At 33.6% G+C, this 20,644-nt stretch overlaps 3 protein-coding genes across 4 annotated transcripts; 2 read left to right on the forward strand and 1 right to left on the reverse strand.

The window, feature by feature from the left end:
- The first annotated feature begins 958 nt into the window (after positions 1-958).
- LOC105764925 (AP-4 complex subunit epsilon) lies at positions 959-8,651 on the forward strand. 2 transcript variants are annotated; one of them, XR_001124755.2, is made up of 12 exons: positions 959-1,811; positions 2,493-2,678; positions 2,770-2,985; positions 3,085-3,195; positions 3,534-3,731; positions 3,810-3,941; positions 4,642-4,698; positions 4,801-4,917; positions 5,103-5,180; positions 6,050-6,193; positions 7,067-8,319; positions 8,415-8,651. XR_001124755.2 is itself a non-coding variant. In XM_012583737.2 (11 exons), exons 1-11 carry the CDS (start codon positions 1,245-1,247, stop codon positions 8,126-8,128), a joined length of 2,868 nt encoding a protein of 955 aa, XP_012439191.1. In that variant the 5' UTR covers positions 959-1,244; the 3' UTR covers positions 8,129-8,651. The 2 variants fall into 2 exon arrangements, 1 of the variants encoding a protein (XP_012439191.1); XM_012583737.2 differs by having other exon boundaries at positions 7,067-8,651.
- Positions 8,652-10,251: 1,600 nt separating this feature from the next.
- LOC105764927 (uncharacterized) lies at positions 10,252-13,864 on the forward strand. Its single transcript, XM_012583738.2, has 8 exons — positions 10,252-10,565; positions 10,649-10,717; positions 10,841-10,870; positions 11,322-11,354; positions 12,047-12,117; positions 12,445-12,526; positions 12,862-12,954; positions 13,066-13,864. The coding sequence occupies exons 1-8, from the start codon at positions 10,452-10,454 to the stop codon at positions 13,114-13,116; spliced, it is 543 nt and encodes a 180-aa protein (XP_012439192.1). The 5' UTR covers positions 10,252-10,451; the 3' UTR covers positions 13,117-13,864.
- Positions 13,865-18,053: 4,189 nt separating this feature from the next.
- Positions 18,054-20,416, reverse strand: LOC105764928 (abscisic acid 8'-hydroxylase CYP707A2). Its single transcript, XM_012583739.2, has 7 exons — positions 20,168-20,416; positions 19,741-20,059; positions 19,246-19,638; positions 18,982-19,144; positions 18,788-18,894; positions 18,566-18,684; positions 18,054-18,460 (listed from the first exon to the last, which is right to left on the reverse strand). Exons 1-7 carry the CDS (start codon positions 20,365-20,367, stop codon positions 18,370-18,372), a joined length of 1,392 nt encoding a protein of 463 aa, XP_012439193.1. The 5' UTR covers positions 20,368-20,416; the 3' UTR covers positions 18,054-18,369.
- Between the last annotated feature and the right edge of the window lie 228 nt (positions 20,417-20,644).

Consider the following 20,644-nt stretch of genomic DNA (forward strand, 5'->3'; position numbering starts at 1 on the left):
AAATTTTAATAAGTTTTCATTTTGGTCATCCCTGTTAATTCAATGTTATTATACACTCATTTTAGTCACTCAACTTTAATAATTTTTCATTTTGATGACTCATTTACTTTTTAAAATTAATTTTAATTTTCTTAAAAAATTACAGGAATTGAGTTATTCAATTATGGAGATAAAACTCAAGTTTTTCAGTGTAACTCAATTTTTTTACACAAACCCATATTTCCTTTTTGACTGGAAAAAACTAAAGTTAATTCTAAAAAATAAAAAAGATAAAATAATTTTCTCAATAAAACCCAAGTAATTTAATGTAGAATATGAAGTTTTTCCTTTTATTGGAAAAAAACTAAAATTAATTCTAAAAAGATTTAAAAGATAAATTGGTTTTCCTTATAAAAATCTAGATAATTTATTCTAAAATCTCATGTTTTTCTCTTTACTAGAAGAAAAACTAAAATTAAATCTAGAAAAAGAAGTGCAGGAAGAAATAAAGATAAAATGATTTTCCGCGTAAAATTCTAAGTTTTTCTTGTAAAACTCAGATAATCCCCTTAAAACTTTAGGTTTTTCCTTTTACAAGAAAAATAAATTAAATTCTAAAAAGTAATTTTTAAAAGATAAAATGAGTGAGCAAAATAAGAATTTACTAAAGCTGAATGATTGAAACAAGTGTAAAATAACATTGAATAAACAACAGATAACTAAAATGAAAGTTTATTAAAGATGTCTAATTTATAAATATTTATTTTGATGTTCAAAATAAAATGTATGAAAATTGGATCACCAACTGTGTGTAGTTTAACTGATAAAAAGAATTCCAAAAATAAAAAATCAAACAAGCTCGTTATTTTTATTCCATCATTCAAAATAACTAACTGTATTTTTTTCTTTTGGGAGAGACTGTAATTCCAATTCAAAAGTTGTATGGAAATTATTATAGCAGTATTTAAAAAAAAAAAATCCAAAATCGCCAGTGAAGCTCTCGACCGTGGATTAGCCCGGGCGGTCACTTATTGCACTGCCCTGTGCTTAGCCCTCGTTTCACCCACTTTTTGTTTTTTCTCTATTTCTCTCTCTCTGCCTGATAAAAAAACCTTTCTATTTTCCTTCTAAAACACACAGATAAAACATCAATCGATCTAATTTTTCAGATCGAGATCTCAATCTCAACACCGAATGAAAAAGTGATTGTTGGCAGATAGTAAAGAAAGCTGGAGCAATTAAGGACGTTCGGTAGGGAGCTCGCTATGGGCTCCCAAGGCGGATTCTACCAGTCCAAGGAATTTCTGGATCTGGTCAAGTCCATCGGCGAGGCTCGATCCAAGGCTGAAGAAGACCGGATTGTTCTCAACGAGATCGAGACTCTCAAACGCCGTATCTCCGAGCCCGACATCCCCAAACGCAAGATGAAAGAGTACATCATCCGATTGGTTTACATCGAGATGCTCGGTCATGATGCTTCCTTCGGTTACATTCATGCCGTTAAGATGACTCACGATGACAGTCTCCTCGTCAAACGAACTGGTTACTTGGCCGTTACGCTCTTCTTGAACGAAGATCATGATTTGATCATTTTGATTGTCAATACCATTCAAAAAGATTTGAAGTCTGACAATTACTTGGTGGTCTGCGCCGCCTTGAATGCCGTTTGTAAGTTGATCAATGAGGAGACCATTCCTGCCGTGTTGCCGCAGGTTATGGAGTTGCTCGCACATCCCAAGGAGGCCGTACGGAAGAAGGCCATCATGGCTCTCCATCGCTTTTATCAGAAATCCCCCTCTTCCGTCTCGCATCTTGTCTCCAATTTTCGCAAGGTAGGTCTTTCCATTTTCCATATTCTACTTCTAGGTTTAATCTAGTTTTATCATTCCTAATGAATATGTTTATGCATTTTAATTTAACCACCAGGCAGCTATTTCTATGTGTATTTACCTATTTGAATTCGGAAAAGTGTCTTGTTTGATTTGCTGATACCGTGGGTACTATAGAGGTCAAAATTTACTGATTTTTCTCTTCATTTTTGGAGTAGTTTCACAAATCATCATTTTGCTTAAGTTTTATTGAAACTAGATGAATAGTTGTGTCTTATGTGTTGATTTCAAATTTATCATTAAGAGTAACTCCAAGCTCATGCTAACCGATCTGCTGTCCAACAGAATTACCTTATACATGATACTCAACTAAAACCATAAATTCTCGAATACCTGCTTTTGTAGAATGACCTTTTTATTAAGGAAGGGAAAAGGGGAGTAGAGAAACCATATATTTTAAAGAAAATGCCATTGTGCAAGTTCTCAGTGTGTTGTGATTAGTACTTCCATTTTTAGGAAGGTCCATTTTAAGATCTATACCTTGAGAAGTTGAAAAGCTCATCCTAAAAGGGAAAAAAAAAATAGTCTTGATATATTTGTTTGTTACAGTTTCTCAATATATTTTTTCTGGAGGACCATAGACTGTCTCATTTATAGGCCTAAAAGTGGCTTCCTTTCTTTCAGAGGCTTTGTGATAATGATCCTGGAGTTATGGGAGCAACCCTTTGTCCGCTTTTTGAACTTATAGCAAGAGATGTTAATTCTTACAAAGATTTGGTCATCAGCTTTGTAAGCATTCTTAAACAAGTAGCTGAACGCAGACTATCAAAGGCTTATGACTACCATCAAATGCCAGCTCCATTTATTCAGGTGATGAGTCTTTTAGGTTTTACTTGAGTTTTTAGGTGATGCATCTTTTCAATTGACAAAATAGATCATATGACATAGTTGTATTTTGCAGATCAAGTTGCTTAAAATTCTGGCGTTGCTTGGAAGTGGTGACAAGCAAGCAAGTGAAAACATGTATACTGTAGTGGGAGACATATTCCGAAAATGTGATTCATCAAGTAATATAGGAAATGCTGTACTTTATGAGTGCATATGCTGTGTTTCTTCTATATATCCCAATCCCAAGTTATTAGAGTCTGCAGCCGATGTTATATCAAGATTTTTAAAGGTAGCCAATGCTTCTTCTGTCGATATGCTCTATTACTAGTATTTATTTTTTTATTTATTCTATGTGTTGAATTATGCCATCTTTTGTTTTTGTTTGCAGAGTGACAGTCACAACCTAAAATACATGGGCATTGATGCTCTTGGCCGATTGATAAAGATAAGTCCAGAGATTGCTGAGCAACATCAGCTGGCTGTGATTGATTGCTTAGAGGTTCAGAAGCTTCTTATTTTGAATTCTGTCCTTGGTATTTAGTCTTTGTTTCAGTACTTTATTATGATTTAACTAGTGCAGACTGGGATTATTTATATAGCTTGCTCTATATGGTCAGATTTACCAGTTACTTGGTTCCAATGAATGAGAAATGAGATTAAGAGGAAATAGGGGGGGTGCTCTTAGAAAATTTAATCTGTCTGGTGTAGATTTTTTTCCCCTTGTGTTTTGGCTTGGCTACAAAATTTTGAGTGAATGCTTTTGCTTTTTTGTTATGCTATTTTCCATGCAGTTGTCATTCTTCATCGCAATTATTTAACATGAGTGCTTTGACACAGGACCCCGATGACACTCTGAAGAGGAAAACTTTTGAACTACTTTACAAAATGACCAAGTCTACAAATGTGGAGGTTATTGTTGATCGCATGATTGATTACATGATTAGCATTAATGATAATCATTATAAAACTGAAATAGCATCTCGATGTGTTGAACTTGCGGAGCAATTTGCACCAAGCAATCAGTGGTTCATCCAGGTATTATTTTGACTTCCTGTGGCCAATCTAGTTTCTTAGCTTAGAGTACTGACCGTTCCTGATAATTTTACTCTGCAGACCATGAATAGAGTTTTTGAGCATGCGGGAGATCTGGTCAATATTAAGGTAGCACATAATTTGATGCGGTTGATTGCTGAGGGATTCGGAGAGGATGATGATAATGCAGATACTAAACTGAGATCATCTGCTGTAAGTTCATTTGACGATTGCCTTTGCAGGCCCATGCAAAACACAATGTCAACCCTTGCATCATATCTTATTTCCTATAAATTTAACATCTTGCATCTTGTTTGATCTGTTTTTCTTCCATATTTTTAATTAATTTGATTCTATTTTGAGTCTGAGAGAAAGAAAAAGATCCCCGAAAGCTTGAAACCTTTGGATTTGTAATAGCTTGTGCTTTGTCCATTTTTGTATTACTGTGAATGGAACTAAACCCAGGGCTTAGCGTAGTTGGTTCATACAGCCATCCTTAAGAGGTGGCATTCAGCAGGTTTACACTTGAAATTCCAGCACCTGCAACCTATTTTCCTGTTCAAGCATAGCCAAAGTTGAGGATGTCTGGTTTTACTAGGAAGTCGCCAACTTATAATATACAGGATAGGCTTGTGTAACATTTCTGGTTTCAGTGGAAAGCCAGAGATATAATACTCCTTATAATACATAGCATCCATTATTCTTTATCTGAATAATAATTTGAGGATCACCTATGTTTTAACTTGAATTTGTCTGGGTTTTGCATATGTTATGTTACCTATTAGCCCAGAGGGACATTTATAGTGCAATCTTCACCCTTTTTAATTCATATGTAGCGTCTATATCAAGTTTTACTCTTTTCTTTCTTGGTCCTTTTGTTTTCTTAAGTTTGAATGATTATTTTTTTGGGCAGGTGGAGTCTTATTTGCGCATTCTTGGTGAACCAAAGTTGCCATCTGTTTTCCTTCAGGTATGTTCTTTTGTATCAAGTATTCTTTCTTTCCCTTGTATTTCTTGCATGTGGAAGGACTAAAATATTGATTATTATCTTAATTGTGAGTTTTGATTGCAGGTAATCTGTTGGGTATTGGGGGAATATGGAACAGCTGACGGAATGTTCTCTGCTTCTGACATTACTGGGAAGCTGTGTGATGTGGCAGAGGCTTATTCTAATGATGAGACTGTTAAGGTATCAGCTAATATGAATTAATTGTTCTTAGACTAGTTATTACTTATTACCACTTCATGCAAACCTAGATCCTTTTATGTTGACAATCTCGTGGTTGACTGAAAATTTCTTTCGTAATTGTTCTAGAATATTTTTATGTTCTTTCAATATCTGCAAATGTGATGATCTTTCATTTATTTTGGAAGGCATATGCAACTACAGCTCTCATGAAAATATATGCGTTTGAAATAGCAGCTTGGAGGAAAGTAGATATGCTGCCTGAGGTTGGTTGCCAAACACCTGAGGACAAATTTGTTATATGCAAATGCTCATTTATGTTGTTGATGTGTTGCATCCTTTGGTACTTTTATTATCATGTTTTTAGTGAAATGGTCTTAAAATAACTTAAACTATCTGTCTTTTCATGTCTGGTTTTGTGGTTGCTTGGTTGCCTATAAAATGAAAATCTAGTAACATTAGCTAGCAAGGACTTTTAGAGGAATTTTTACTCTAATTAATTAGACAAAGTTTAACCATGGTTACAACTTGCAACATAACAATGAGATGCCTCAGTCTCTTTCCATATGATTTGGCAATGAAGAAAACAAATCAGGCTTGGGCTGGATGTCAGGCTGGAAGTGTGTTAGCTTTATCTCATTGTATTGATTGTGAAATTTTGTTTTGACAACATACTGTCTCTCACTTAGAAGCAGCTGCAGCTGTTAGAAGGGGTTCTACTGTTTAAATAATAATCTTCTTCTTTTCTCTCTCTCTATGGGGGTTGTGTTTGAGCATAAAGGAGATAAGTAGAAATTACAGTCAAGCTACCTCTTACTAGGTTGTTCTGATGTTGAGATAGTGATAGATGTAAAGAAGGGTTATATTTATATTTAGGAATAAAGCCTACCAGGTGGAATCAGCGGTTTGTGATGCCAATTGTGCAGTGTGCTAGTAGTGTGTAAATTGCTGCAAATTTATTGTAACTGGATGGTTATAGAACTTCTAGTGTTGAGATGGAAATTTCTTTATAATGCTTATTAACTCCAGTAAGCTAGTTAATGCCTGAATATAGAATGCTTAAATGTATAATCATATTCAATTCTTGTAGGGCAACAAATTTGTGGATTGATTTCTCTTATCTTTCTTGATGCAGTGCCAATCTTTAATGGAAGAGTTATTGGCTTCTCACTCAACAGATTTACAGCAACGTGCCTATGAACTGCAAGCAGTGATTGGGCTTGATGCTCATGCTGTTGCGTGTATTATGCCATCAGATGCAAGTTGTGAAGATATTGAGGTGCTTTCTTATCGCATTCTGTTTGTTTAATTTGGTTTCAACGTACAGATTCTCATTTTATCTGATGTTTCTGATGGCTCCTGTTTCAATTTCCTTGTGATGTCTTGTTTATAACTTCTGTGGCTTTCTAGCTTAAGATTCAAATTCTTTTAAAATGATATGCCTATGACACTTTTATCCTTACAAGTTGATTGCGTCTTTGACCTGAAGCTCAGGTTGATAAAGCATTTAGTACTTGAAAATGGTCTGTTCCACTTAAAGTTGTCATATAGAGTTTGAACCTATGATTGATGAATTAAGCATTATCCCTCCTTGATTCTCCAATTCGCGGTAGCACCTCTGTTAAATGTAAATATTGCTATAAAGAAAAGAGTAATTTAATCCCCTCCTGCATTGATCTACTTGTTGAACATTGCGATAGTTGTGGTGTTGCCTCTTCTATGATTGAGATAATGTTTTTACAAGTAGGTTGCCCTGAAAATTTTGAAAATGGACTCTTTGGTGACAAGACTACTCTATGGATATATATACACACTTACTTTACCTCGTTTTGGCTTTTAGGAGTTCACAGAATTGTCTTGACTCTTTGAATTATAACAATTTATATATATGTGTTCCGTTGAAAGCTTGTGGGAGCTTCAGAGTATTATGACAGATATATCTGTGCTCTGTCAATTGATTGATATTTTAATCCCTAGCTTTCTACAAAAAGATAGGGTCCATTTAGCAAATGAAATAAAATTTCATGCTTATGTTGGCTATTTGTCTTTTTGGCCCGTGTGTGTTCTGTCAACTGCATCATGGTGGAACGTTCTTTTCTTATTTATGTAACTTTTCATGCAAGAGTACAGTCATTGTTAGTTCTGCTTGCAGGTTGATAGAGACCTTTCTTTCCTTAATGATTATATCCAAGAAGCAATAGAAAAAGGTGCTCAGCCCTATATTCCTGAGAGTGAACGCTCTGGAATGTTAAATATCAGCAATTTTAGGAACCAAGATCACCACGAGGCTTCATCACATGGTCTTAGGTTTGAGGCTTATGAGCTCCCAAAACCAGCTGTGCAGTCCAGGATCCCTCAAACATTAATTGCTTCAACTGAAATAGTGCCAGTGCCTGAGCCAATGTATCCTAGGGAGAGCTACCAGACTACTATGCCATCTATTCCATCAGATGCAGGATCGGCGGAGCTCAAGCTACGACTAGAGGGAGTACAAAAGAAATGGGGTAGATCGACATATACACCTGCTACATCTACCTCAAATTCCACATCACAGAAAACAGTTAACGGGACTTCACAAGGTGATGGGGCAAGTACCGTAAGTTCAATGCGTGAAACCTATGATTCAAGGAAACCACAAGTTGAAGTTTCTCATGAGAAGCAGAAACTTGCTGCTTCACTGTTTGGAGGTTCATCAAAAACGGAAAAGAGGCCTGCTACTGGTCATAAGGCTGCAAAGGCAAGCAGCCACGTGGTGGAGAAGTCTCATGTGCCAAAGTCTAGTATGGAAGTTGCATCAGAAAAGGCCGCTCCTGCTCAGCAACCTCCGGACTTGCTTGATTTGGGGGAACCAACTGCCACAAGTACTGCTCTTCAACTAGATCCATTTAAACAATTGGAGGGCCTTCTTGACGCAACTGAAGTTGCTTCAGCTGTAAATGGTGCACCTGCTGCTTCCAGATCACCTGATATAATGGCATTGTATGCTGACACAGCCGCTGGTATACACAATAAAAATGATGCTGATCTTTTATCTGGCTTGTCAAATCCTTCAGTGACAAACATGCCTGGCACTACTGCAATGCCTCAAGTAACACAAAGCAGCAGTAAAGGGCCAAACCCTAAAGATTCCTTGGAAAAGGATGCATTGGTGAGGCAGATGGGTGTGAATCCATCGAGTCAGAATCCAAACTTGTTTAAAGATTTACTTGGGTGAACTGGAAACATGAATATGATTTAAGGGATTTTAACAGCTACCAAATTTACAGTGCCAGTGCGGTTTTGCATGCAGCTGGGCAGTTGATAGGACAATCATACAGGCTATATTGGTATTTATTTATCATTACCAGATATATGCCAGAGATTGTCATATAAATGTGATCCAGCCATATAGAATTTTGGGGTCAGGTACTGTTCTGTAGTTTCTTTTTTCCTTTATTTTTTTGGAAGCATTACTGGTCTGGAGGGTTTAGTGTTTATTTTAATACCTTTTATTTTAATAGGAAAGAGCAGAAACAATGATGTTGTGTTCGTTCTTTTGAGTGATTTGCGAGCGGAGGTTTTAGTGGCGGTGTATTGTATTGTAGGTCATGCCCATGCCTATGCCTAAAGAGTTAGACGGGCGAGGGTTTTGCTTTTGCCTTCTTTAGCAGTTGCCGATGTTTGGGTCCCTTGTTATAATAATGATGTACAAATACTGGTAAGTTAATTAATTAATCTGAAATATGGAGTTTAAGTAATCTGCCTCAATTAGAATCACAAATAAAGACTCCCCAGATTTGGAAGATAATTTTATTTCTTTGTTTCGGTTTCATTTGCTACAATACTTTCTCGGCATCTGAAATAATAGTATTTTAAGTTCTATTTTCTGTTTGTAAGTAGGCAACGGGCTTTCTGGCTAGTATTTGTATACTATCAGATGTGTCGGAAGACTGAATTAAAAAAAATTTCAACTGATTAAGTAATCCATCCTGCCTTTTTCTGTTGGCAATTAAAAGTATTTCCAAGAATTTTCTCTCTGTAAATAATAATTTTGTATTCTTTTAAAAAAAATTAATGTTTTATACTGTTAGTAGTACTTGGATATTTTAAAGGATTAAAACATGATTTGGTTTTAAATTATCCCTTTTTTCATTTAGGTATTTAGACCTTTTTTCTCTAGATTTACATTCCATTAATCGAAGTTAAAAAGTTGGCTGACGTGTAGTGTCTATTGAAAATTTACAACACACCATCTAGCACTTGTGACATATTGCATCTATATGTATTGAAAAGTAAAATATATATTCTAAAAATTCAAAATATACAAATAAAATTAACTAAACAAATTAGAAATTTATCGTAGACTTTAACCACGGTTGACTGACATTACTGAATTTTAATTTTAATTTTTGAAACATTTTAAAATTTTCAAGATTTTTTAGGATATATATTTTATTTTTTGGAATATATATAATTTACAACTTATATATTTAAATTTCTTATATTCTTTTTAAATTCTTAATTTAGCTAATTTTTCAATTTTCTGAATTTTATGACAAGTTTTTGAGTTTTTGCAAAAAAATATTTTTAAAATTATTGCAATTTCTCTAGAGTTTATATATACATTAGAATTTTCAAAATTTTTGCTATTTTCTAAAGTTTAACTTTTTTTCAATTTTATTTTCAAAATTTTCTAAGAATTGAACGAATTATTATTATTTTTGAATTTATTTTTATATATTTTATATTTTTAACTTTTATTTAAAATAAAATTTCCTATTATTTTGGATTTTTTATTAATTTTTAAAATTTATATAAAATATTAATTTTATCCACATAGAACATATCTCATATTTTAAAAGACTAAAAGGGCAACATGACGTTTTCTTATAGGCACTGTATGTTAGTCTATTTTTTAATATCGTTGATGATAGTAATTGATGGAATGTTATCAATATAAAAATTAAACACTAAAATGAAAAAATATAATTTTGGGTATATCTCTATTTAGAAATAAATAATGATAATCTATCATATATAAATATATATATAATTCATTACGTTTGGAAAATTAAAAGTGCTTTTTACCTCAGAATTAATGAACAACACATATAAAAATTGTACAGGCCCAAAGACAAAAATTAAGATTTAAATTAAAATATATAAAATTATATTAAATTATTTAAATATCATATAACTTAATTTTATTATTAAAATTGATGTCAAAACTCAAAAGTTGTTGTTTAATTTAGAAATTAATTAACAATTTTTTTACAATATAATTTTTTATAACGAGCGAGGAAGTGGCCCCTATCCATATTTATTTTTAAAAGTGAAGCTCTAACCCTCAAATTGAAAAATCAAATCATATTATATTTCGGGTTCTGAATCTCTCGCTTTCAGGCTTTCTCCCTCTCACATAAACACTCTTTGGTGGCGAATCTTTAGAAAAGAAAGCAAAATTTGAACATTGATTGGCGGGAAACTAAGGAAACGTAGCCGGTACTCTTTAATTGTGGTTTTTCGTGAGGCTGCTATTCTAATTTGTATCAAAGAAGATGGATAGCAGAAATGGCGGTGGTCCCGTCACAACAATAGGAAAAAGGCAATCCGATTTGAAAAAGTCTTTCAAGCTCGCCGTTCGCTCTCTTCTCACTACTTGTCCTACACAGGTTTTAATTTGGTTACCTAATTCTCTTTCTACTGACAATGTGGATTGGTGCTTTCAAATGATTCTCTTTTTGTTCTCATGAAGGAATTCAGCAAAGCGTTTCCAAAATTTTCAAGTATCGAGCAAGAACATCTCCACCAGCTTTTTATTCAGGTCTACCCTTTTGTGTTTCAGTATTATCTGGGCTTAGCTTTTTGTTGATTTCGGGTGTAGAGATTTTAAGGACTACTTTTAACTGACACTTGATCTTGGTGCTAATTTATGGCAAATGTTCAGGTCATTACCTCTTTACATGGGAATATAGAGGTATGCATTGTCTTTCAGTTATCATGCCTTCTTTTTTCCAGTTATTATTTTGCAGTGTTGTAATTAACCGTCCCTTTAATTTCTATAATTTAGTCACCACATTCACTCCTGGCTAGTGATGTTTTACACATAAAGCACTGTTTTCAACTCTGCTGCTTTGTTTGAATAATGTTAATTCTAATGGAAGGTTTTGGCCATATGGAATTAAGTTGATTAGTGAATACAATGATAATATAATGTAATGGAGCGGTAGTAGGAGCAGCTATCTCCGTATCAAAGTTGGTGGCACTTTCAGTGTTAATTTAGGTAGTGCTTAAGTCACTACTTTTCTGTACTGACCATCTTAGGTGTCCAGTTGAGGATTTTGTCAATTTTATTTGGTGCCTCACTTACTTCTCTTAACCATTATATAGTATGTCTTATTTCTTGTTTTTCCTCTTCAATGTCTCAGGACGAATTTGAGTCTTTATGCAATGAAACACAGGTATTCCCTTTTATACTACTACAATGACTGTTTCATTGATATCGGTTTATCATGCACCTGATGTAGCTTTCTTTCATCACTTGGATATGTACATGAATCGAGTAAAGTATTTTGGAAGAATAAGACCTTTTGGATCTTGCAGGCTATTTCATTTCCTTAAGCCCTAGCTTTCTAGAAGTTTCACTAAGATTTTTGGTTTAATGATGTGTAGTGAAAGATACAAATACCAGTTTTTGGGAAGGAAATAGGTTTCTGGAAGCACTTATGCAAAGTCTATAATAGTAACAATGGGTTTTATTTGAACTGAGTTCACTTAAGATGGGTCCTCTATCGCAAATCAACAAAGACTTGATTTTCTTGAAGATGGTTAACTGAGATTTAGTGGTTCAAATCTTAAATTGACCTTATCATCCTTTTGTGTATTAAAGAAATATCATTGATTTGAAAAAACCTGGCAAGAAAAGAACTAGAGTCTGGTATAAAAACATTAGATATGAAAAGCCAATTGGACAGACTGCATAAGGAAACAACAGATCCCAAACTTGACCTAAAAAAAATACACCCCACTTTGTATACATGATTCCCTTTATCACATTCAATTTCCGGACAATTTTCTTGCATTGCATTGGTGTACATCTCTTCTATTGTAAGACTTCTAGGGACCTAGATTTTTAAGTTTCTTCAATTTGTAGGTAGGAGATGCCCTTGATACTGTGGAGCAACTTGTGGAAGAACAATCTCTTGACCCTTTGTCTTCAGATAGGTAGGTAGCATCTGGTTTCTAATGTTCTTTTAATGTTTGGTGGTTAACTGATAACAGTTAATTACATTTGTAATTCAATCCTATTTGGATATCTGCTGTTTCAAATTCAATTACCATAGATTTGAATTCTATTAACTTCTTATTCTGGAGTTGATGAGACTCTACAGTTTATACTCGAACAAAATTGTTTTCCAAGACCACTTATGTTGCCTATGGTGGTGGCTCTTCCTTAATGCATTATTTTCTCCAATGCCATGTTTTATATTCACATGGAGCCTTGTTGACTGTATTTCTTTCAATATGAACTGGTGAGGATTTTGAATGCAGGACTAACGTAATGGATGCAGTGCACAATTTGTCAGCAGCGAAGAAAGCTGAGATCCATTACTTAAGAGGCCTGCTGGAAAGGGTAAGAAATGAGTTGTGAAGTTTCTCTATTACAAAGTAACTTAGTAGGCATTACTAGGCAATTATTACCCTTTTCTCTTATTCGATCTGTTTAATTCTCATTCTTCATTTTGTGTGCTTAAAAGTATGAAGAGAGCTATTTAGGCCATCAAGATAGTCATACAAAAATTTTCAGGACTGTTGTCCAATGAAGCAGAACACTGTTATTGAAATAGGCAGATTTTTTGGGCTGAAATGACATGTTATGATCTACCCTCATTGATTTTGCTTATTCTAATAGATAGATAAGAAACATAGGAAAGTTACGGCATATTTTCTTTCCAATTTGTTTTATAGGCTGAAGAACATAATCGGCTTATTCAAGCTCGGGTGGACCTACTTAGGAATAAGACACAAGAAGTCCCGGACATAAAAGATTTTATTGGGAAGGTGGGTAACTTTCCACTTTCCTGTCAAATATGGGCTTTAAGCAATGGGTTTGGTAGGTGAATATTACTCAGGAAAATCTTAAATTTTATTTACCTCATGTCACTGTTGCAGTTGAGAGGTGGAATTTTAAGTTACAAGGGAACACAAAATGTGGAGCTTTAAATGGTCTGCAACTGGTGGGGCTGGCAAAGTGTATCTCAGACTGCAGTGACTGAGAAGCTGCATGGAGCGGTTAATAGTTAATACGTATTTGTAGTGAGATGGTGTTAAACCTTAAGCGTGGTTGTAATAAGTAAATACATTGCGAGTTCTAAACCTACTTCTACTTGTTTGGGTAAAGCAAAATGATGAGTGTCGGGATTTGGGTGAGTCGAAAGGTGTATAGTTGGATTTAGACGGTAAGGCCAGCAAGAATGAATCAAAAAATCGCAGTGTTGGATTGATATGGCCTGCTCTGCTCTTTTGTTCTTGCTCTTGCTCCTGGCTAGTTCCTACAACACAAACACAATGGTACAACCTCTCAACTCAAGCTACCTATGCTTGCCATTGCCATTGCCATCGGAATATATGTTTATTTTATATGAATGTGCAATTGGAACCTTTTAGTATTTGCACATACGCCCTCCTCCCTTGGCTTCCATTTGAGATTCACTGTTGCTGTTGCTGTTGCCGTTGCCTGTTGGTGGTTTACACACAGTTCCAAAGTATCATTAGATATATGATCATCCGGTTGCAGTGGGTGACAATGCATAGATACTTTTGTCAAAGCTACATTACTCCCGCCCAACAAAGAAATTAAAAGTAAGCTGACAGATGATAATATGCATTGATGATGTTAACATGAACATTTTTTGTCAAAATTCATATTCATGCATCGAATGGAGACTATCTGACAGTTTTGAAAGGTCAACTGCCAGACCAGGCAGGCACAAACTTTGACTGATATTGATTTTTCGAATCGAATGGCTTAAGCTTGGTGAAATTAGAAAGAGTAGGGTAGTGCTTTTAATTGTTGATGTTACCAGGTAATTTGTAGCAGGCGGGACACGTGGTTTCTGTTCGAGAATGAGCATCTCATTTCAAGTCAAAAGTTTTGCCTAACCATTTTCATTTTCAAGTAATTATTGCATTCAAATTTCAATGGCAATAACGGTCCAGTTCAGGTGATATTTCTTTTTTCATAGGTAAAAGTATCAAAAAAAGTTCTTATATTTAGAGGTAGATTGCATTTCGGTCCCTTTACTAAAAAATTGAGTAATTTAATTCTTATATGTTGCAAAACATGTAAATTTACATGTATAACTATAAATACAGATTGAGACTAACCTGACTAAAACTTTTATACACGATGGGATTTAGAGGCTTGTGCATATAATTACGCATGATAGGTCTTAAACTTAAGTACTTGATACCTAAAACCCTTATCTTCGTCAATAGAACCAAAACCTTGTTAATTTCACTTTTTTTTTTGTTTCATTTGTCAAACAAATATTTTTAAATAGTATCTTCTCATAAATATTACCTTTTGAATTTCATTTGTTAAGTATGAAAAACAAGATTTTATAAATAAAAAATCACCCTTTTGAATTTCATTTGTTAAGTATTAAAACAAGATTTTATAAATAAATAAAAATCACTTACTCTCTAGTTTAAAAAATACACATGAAGGTTTGATGAAAATACACTAATTTTCTAAAGTTTATTTATAAAATGATTTTTAAATAGAAATATTTTATCTTTAATTAGTTATTACTTTATTTTTATTATCTTCAATTTTTATATTTAATTTTTAAAATTAAAATAATAAAAATCTAATTAGTTATAAAATAATTAAATTATTTTAATATAATCATATTGTAAATATAATGTATTTTATATTAATTTATAAATTTATTTTAACTTACAAACATGTCCCACACATTGTGGGCATAAAATGAAATAAATACGGATTGAGAATCTATACATGATTTACACAAAATAAGGCTTGAATTGGAGATCATAAATTAAGGTTAAATTTTGCTATTAAACCTTATACTTTGTGTAAGTTATGAATTTAGTACCTATATTTTAATTTGACCATTTTCGACTCATTCCTTTTAGAATTTTAAAACTTTAGTCCTAATAATATGGTAGCTATTAAATTCATTAAGTTAAATTACATTATTTTCAAAATTTGATGCGTCAAATATATTATCGCATATGCATTGCCATGTCACTTGTTATTCTATATATTATGCACAACAAAAATTAGATAATAGATTTAATGACTATTATTTGTGTTAAGATTAAAATTTCAAAATTCAAAAATATAGTGACTAAGAATGATCTAGTTGGGGAACATGGATTAAATCTATAACTTTATGCATAATACAAGATTAATAGCAAAATTTAACCAAACATATTTAGTTGCTACCATTTGGTCAAGACTAAAGTTTCAAAATCCGAGAAGTACATAGACTAAAATTGACCAATTTGAAAGTATAAGGACTAAATCGATCAAATTAAAATACGATACTAAATCCACAACTTACGTAAAGTATAGGGTCAAATTACTAAATCCACAACTTAAGTAAAGTATAGGGTCAAATTACTAAATTCACAACTTACATAAAGTATAGGGTCTAATAATAGAATTTGAACTAAAATTAATTTTACATGGATATAATTTAATGAATTATCTCAAGATTAATATATATAACCGAGTTAAATGTTATGCAATTAAATTTTCATCATTTTGAAATTAAAAATAGAAAATGAATAAAATAAATAAAAATACATAGGTAAATAATAAGAGTATAATTATCTTTTATTTAAAATTTGTTTAGTAAATAGATCTCGTTTTAAATATTTGAGGTAAGTGGGTTTTGCTCAAATCATATGGATAAATGTATTTTACCCTAAATCTGAAAGACTAAATGTATTTTATTGTTTGATTGAGTTTTAATTAGGTTGGCATCAACATTTTTGTTAATGGAAAATGATGCATGTTCAAACACGTTCAAGCTTATTTTATCCTCTTGTTTAAGGGTTAAAAGGAATAGTTTTGACATTGTATAAAAATACTTGACTTTTAAAACTATGATTTTAGAATTTTAATGGTTATGGAAAAGGTAGTAAATTTTATTATTTTTAATTAAAATAGAAAAATGAATAAAATAAAAAAGATGAAGTAAATGTTTTTTACTCTTAAAGCTAAAGTGATTAGATTATTATTCTTTTCATACTTTTTTTATTTATTGGTTACTGTGTCAATTGAGCTAAGATTTTTTTTTGAACAATCTCATTATAGATTCTGATCATATCTGTTTTTTTTTTTACATAATGTCTAGAACTACACATAACCCCTTCCTGACCATAAATAGAAGGATAATGCGCTTCAGCGAACTCAAACCCATGTCCTCCTGCATTGGCAACAATGCCCATACCAATTGAACTAAGACTCAATCAACAATTAAGTTAAGACTTAATAACATTTATTTGCTACTTTTATTACCAACAAGTGTTGAATACAGTGGTAAGATACACTGCACTTCCAATGGGTGATGTAGGTTCCAAGGAAGGAGGGGCTGGCAAGGGCATGGCCCCTCCCCTAAAATGGAAATTATTTCTTTAGGCCCCAAAAATTTATAAATTTTTTAAGTTAATATATGTTAAATTATATTTGGCCCCCAAAAAATACTAGAATTTATATTTAGCACTTTTGAAAATCATAAAAATACAAACTAATACAATGGTGAAATTACATTTTAACACTTATAAAACTATATAATTGAATCTCGACCCCTTTAAAAAAAATCTTTGACTACCCCTGACAAGTTCAAACATTGGAGATGATATTGTTGAGAGAAACAATCCCGAGTACTGAACATGAACTGTAAACCTGTATATTACCAAAAAAAAAGTTACTCCTTTTCTCTGCTTTCAATTTAAAAGTAATATAAATTGAGATTGGAATCTATTGAATATAAAAAATATAAAAGGGTAGACGTCGAAATCCATATCTATCCATGTAATGAGACTTGGATAACTATTTCAAATAGACAATCTAATATGAATCCAAAAATCAAATTTGATTAAATATCTTGATCTAATATCGTTTTATTTTTGTATTGAATACTTTGAATCTGTCTTCTGTTCTGATATATATGTATATATATGAATGTTTATTTCTTTATAATGTCAACTGAGATATTCAATAGCAATAACGTAAAAGGTTTTCATTTCGCCAACTATATATTTTTATTATTTGACCATTTTATACATATATTAGTCAGTCCAATGATGCTATTGCGTAGACAAGTGTTGTAGTACCATTAATACACAATTGACACTTGTACTGATAATTAATTAAACAAAATTTTAGCTGATTCTTCTCTAAAGTTGCAAAATGAAATAAGCAACTGAATGTCAAATACAGTACCTATTGCTGCACATTTTATCTTTCTTGCTTTCATATTATATAATAAATACAAGAATATCATAGTTGAATGCGACGATGCCGTCGTGCTTCTGTTACTGAACAATTGGACACCAGACAATGGCATTGTCTTTTACACATTTTGATTATATGCCTAACTCTGCATTCAATATCCATTTGTTCCATATATAGCTTTTAAGTGATGGGTTGGTTTGGTATTATATTTCAAACAAACTCTGTGTTAAGTGAATAAAATTTCGAGTAAATTATACTCAAAGTTATTAAATTGTTAATCAATTTACATTTTGATTAATCAATTTCAAAAAGTTACAAATTGATCACTAAACTGTGTAAAGTTAATCTTATACTATTGGAAAGCCTATTAATAATTTTGATGGTTTCATCCAAACAACTTTTATGATCCTAAACCACTCTTTTGAAGGTAAGTCATGCATGGAGAGCAAAACCAAAAACCTGGCTGTAACCTCAAAATCCTCCCCTACTCACATGTACAAGCAACCATCAATTCATTTAATTAGCTAATTTGGGAACATTGGAAAAGAGTGTAGTATATGATCACTCCATCTCCATCCATGCATATGCATGCACGTGTGTGTATATATATGCAAGCAAAGCAAAGCAAAGCAAAGAAAAGGAACGAGTAATGAATTAAGTGAGTTGATATCTAAAATTTCAATATATTTGATAATCGATTTGCCTTGCGGACTTTCAATATTAGACTCCTTTTTCAGGATGAATACATAAACTGCAAATGTCAAATTCATCGATTTGCTTATTTTTCCTATGATGAGTTGAAGACATATGATTTGTTGGCAGAATTCAGCTTCTTCCCTTCTGCTGTACACTTGGATGTTGTTGCCTTGCCTTTTGCATGCTGCTAATCTTAAGTTTCTCCTTTTGGGTTTTGCCCTAAAAACAGAGAATGCTCCTTGTTTGTTTCTCTTGTAGAAACTAGAATAAAATCTGGGTAATTTTCCTCACTTTCTGACTAATCTGATGGGCAAACCATTTTGGGGAAGCGCAAATGGACCATACTGTATCCCGCTGTTACTACCCACCATTGACCACCTGCAAAACCCAAATCCCATCAATTTTTATTGCCTTTTTTCTATTTATAGAAACTTTATTTTACTTATCCAACAATAAAAGAAAAAAAGAAAAGCCTTTTCCTACCTGTACTTTGTTGTCAGATGATGGAGAAGGACCATGATTTCCAGCTTGGCTAACTCATTCCCTGGACAAGAGTGGGTCCCACTGCCAAATGGCATAAATGTATTGGGTTTGGGAGCAACCTGTGTTCAATCATCAAAAACCAGCAGTCAGCATATTATACAATGTACTATTATTATACGCGTACTGCTAGACTGCTAGTTTACTACCACTGCCAAAATTTACCTCAAATCTTGAGGGATCAAACTTTTGAGGATCTGGAAATATTTCTGGGCTGTGGTGAATGTTTCTAAAGAGTGGTAACACTTTCCATCCTTTTGGTATAAGATACCCTGAACCATATTTTTCACAAGAAAAAAAAGTCAAAACTATTAACACAAAATATAATATATATTGGATTTGTGGTAATTTAAACTGACCTTCATATTCAACATCTTCCACTGCTTCTCTGAAGGTAAAAGATAAAATTGAAGCAACTCTAAGTGTCTCCTGAATCACCCTAGATGTTAATGGCATCTTCTTGGTATCTTCCCAACTCAGCTCTTGCTCCTCTTTACCTCTCATTATTGCCTCTTGTTCTTCCTGTAATGGAGAAAAACATACAACCAAGTCATTCATCGTGTTGAAAAGGAATTCATCTTTGTTGGATATGGGGATGTGAGGGGAAGAGATTTTGATCTTACAGTGACAGCTTGAAGAACGCTAGGGTTTTCTCCAAGATACTTAATTATCCATGTTAGCACGCTGGCGGTGGTGTCACGAGCAGCAAAGATTACACTAATCACGTTGTCGGCAATTTGTTCGTCGGTGAGGCCTTCTTTGTCACTCATGAAAGACCCAAGCAAGTCATTGCAATCCACCTGCTTCGTTTGCCTCCTGGTCGATATGATTTTGGCTAGAATCTGGGCTATCTCTTTCCTTGCTTTCATTGATTTGTTGAAAAGCGTACCAGGGAGGTTAATGGGCATGGAGTTGTACCCTTTCTCAAGGATATAGTAACACCTTTTCAGATCTTCTCTGTAAAGCACTTGATCATCCTTTCCGAATATCGATAGTAGAGCAACATTGAATGTGTACTGCAACCATCACATACATATTGTAAATGTTAAAGTAAAAACCAGAAACAGGGGAAGAATAAAAAAACAGAGGATCCGGCACAGCTCACAAGGAAAGCTTACGGTTTTCATTTCTTGGAAAGTGGTAATGAGACGGCCTTGCAATGAATGGAGGGAATGTTTGGCAATGGATTCGATGTTGGGGACGATGTTTTTGATGGAATCGGGCATGAAGGCACGGAGAACAAGCTTCCTCAACTTGGCATGGTAGGGTCCCTGGTTAAAGAAGATGGCTTGTTTGCCTAACATCCTCTCTTTACTTGCAGGGAATGTTGGCTTGAAGAGATGAGATTTGGTAACGAGCACGAATTTCGCAGCATCAGGGCTGGAAATCATCACGCATGGACAACCTAGTATGTGGGTCTTGAATATGGAGCCATACCTGGAACAAAACAGAAGCAGACGCGGTCATTCTATATTTTTATCAGTATACTGTATAAACATAATTTACATGCAAAAGCAAGGGAAATAATAGCATTAGAGTCGGGACCTTTTCTGCTTGGAAGCAAAGAAGACATTGGGGTTCTGGGAGTAAAGGTGAAAGGTTTCACCGATGTAAGGCCAACCCATAGTTCCAGGAGGGAGAGGTAATTTGGGGCGATTGGGTTTGAAGAAATGAAGAAGAAGAGAATGGAATAGAAAAATGAATAAGAATGGAGGAATGAAACAGAAGATGAAAGTAAATGCCATTGTAGTAAGAGATGGTGGTGAAGTGGCTGATAAGTGGTGAAGGGAGGAAGTGAATGAGGGTGGGTATATATAGGCTCTCATAAACAAAACAAATGGCACAACAAGAGAAAGAGAGAGGAAAAGCAGGCCGTAGTTTGAAATACAGCTTCAATAAGGTTGAATTCCACACACGGAATCTCCCTCCAGGCCAGCTCATTCTCGTTTTCGCTCATTAATACTATATGTATTTTACTCAAACGACTCCAAGCTCATTACATTTGAATAAGAGAGGGAAGGC

Source organism: Gossypium raimondii, chromosome 12 (assembly GCF_025698545.1).
Source record: "Gossypium raimondii isolate GPD5lz chromosome 12, ASM2569854v1, whole genome shotgun sequence".
Lineage (NCBI taxonomy): Eukaryota > Viridiplantae > Streptophyta > Magnoliopsida > Malvales > Malvaceae > Gossypium > Gossypium raimondii.

Coding starts and splice junctions, on each gene's coding strand:
- LOC105764925 (XM_012583737.2), top strand. CDS start 1,245: ATGGGCTCCCAAGGCGGATTCTACCAGTCCAAGGAATTTCTGGATCTG. Junction 3,942..4,641: donor CTAAACTGAGATCATCTGCT/GTAAGTTCATTT, acceptor TTTTTTGGGCAG/GTGGAGTCTTATTTGCGCAT. Junction 6,194..7,066: donor CAAGTTGTGAAGATATTGAG/GTGCTTTCTTAT, acceptor TTCTGCTTGCAG/GTTGATAGAGACCTTTCTTT.
- LOC105764927 (XM_012583738.2), top strand. CDS start 10,452: ATGGATAGCAGAAATGGCGGTGGTCCCGTCACAACAATAGGAAAAAGG. Junction 12,118..12,444: donor GACCCTTTGTCTTCAGATAG/GTAGGTAGCATC, acceptor TTTTGAATGCAG/GACTAACGTAATGGATGCAG. Junction 12,955..13,065: donor TAAAAGATTTTATTGGGAAG/GTGGGTAACTTT, acceptor TCACTGTTGCAG/TTGAGAGGTGGAATTTTAAG.
- LOC105764928 (XM_012583739.2), bottom strand. CDS start 20,367: ATGGCATTTACTTTCATCTTCTGTTTCATTCCTCCATTCTTATTCATT. Junction 19,639..19,740: donor CTTTCCAAGAAATGAAAACC/GTAAGCTTTCCT, acceptor TGATGGTTGCAG/TACACATTCAATGTTGCTCT. Junction 19,145..19,245: donor GCGTTCTTCAAGCTGTCACT/GTAAGATCAAAA, acceptor TCTCCATTACAG/GAAGAACAAGAGGCAATAAT.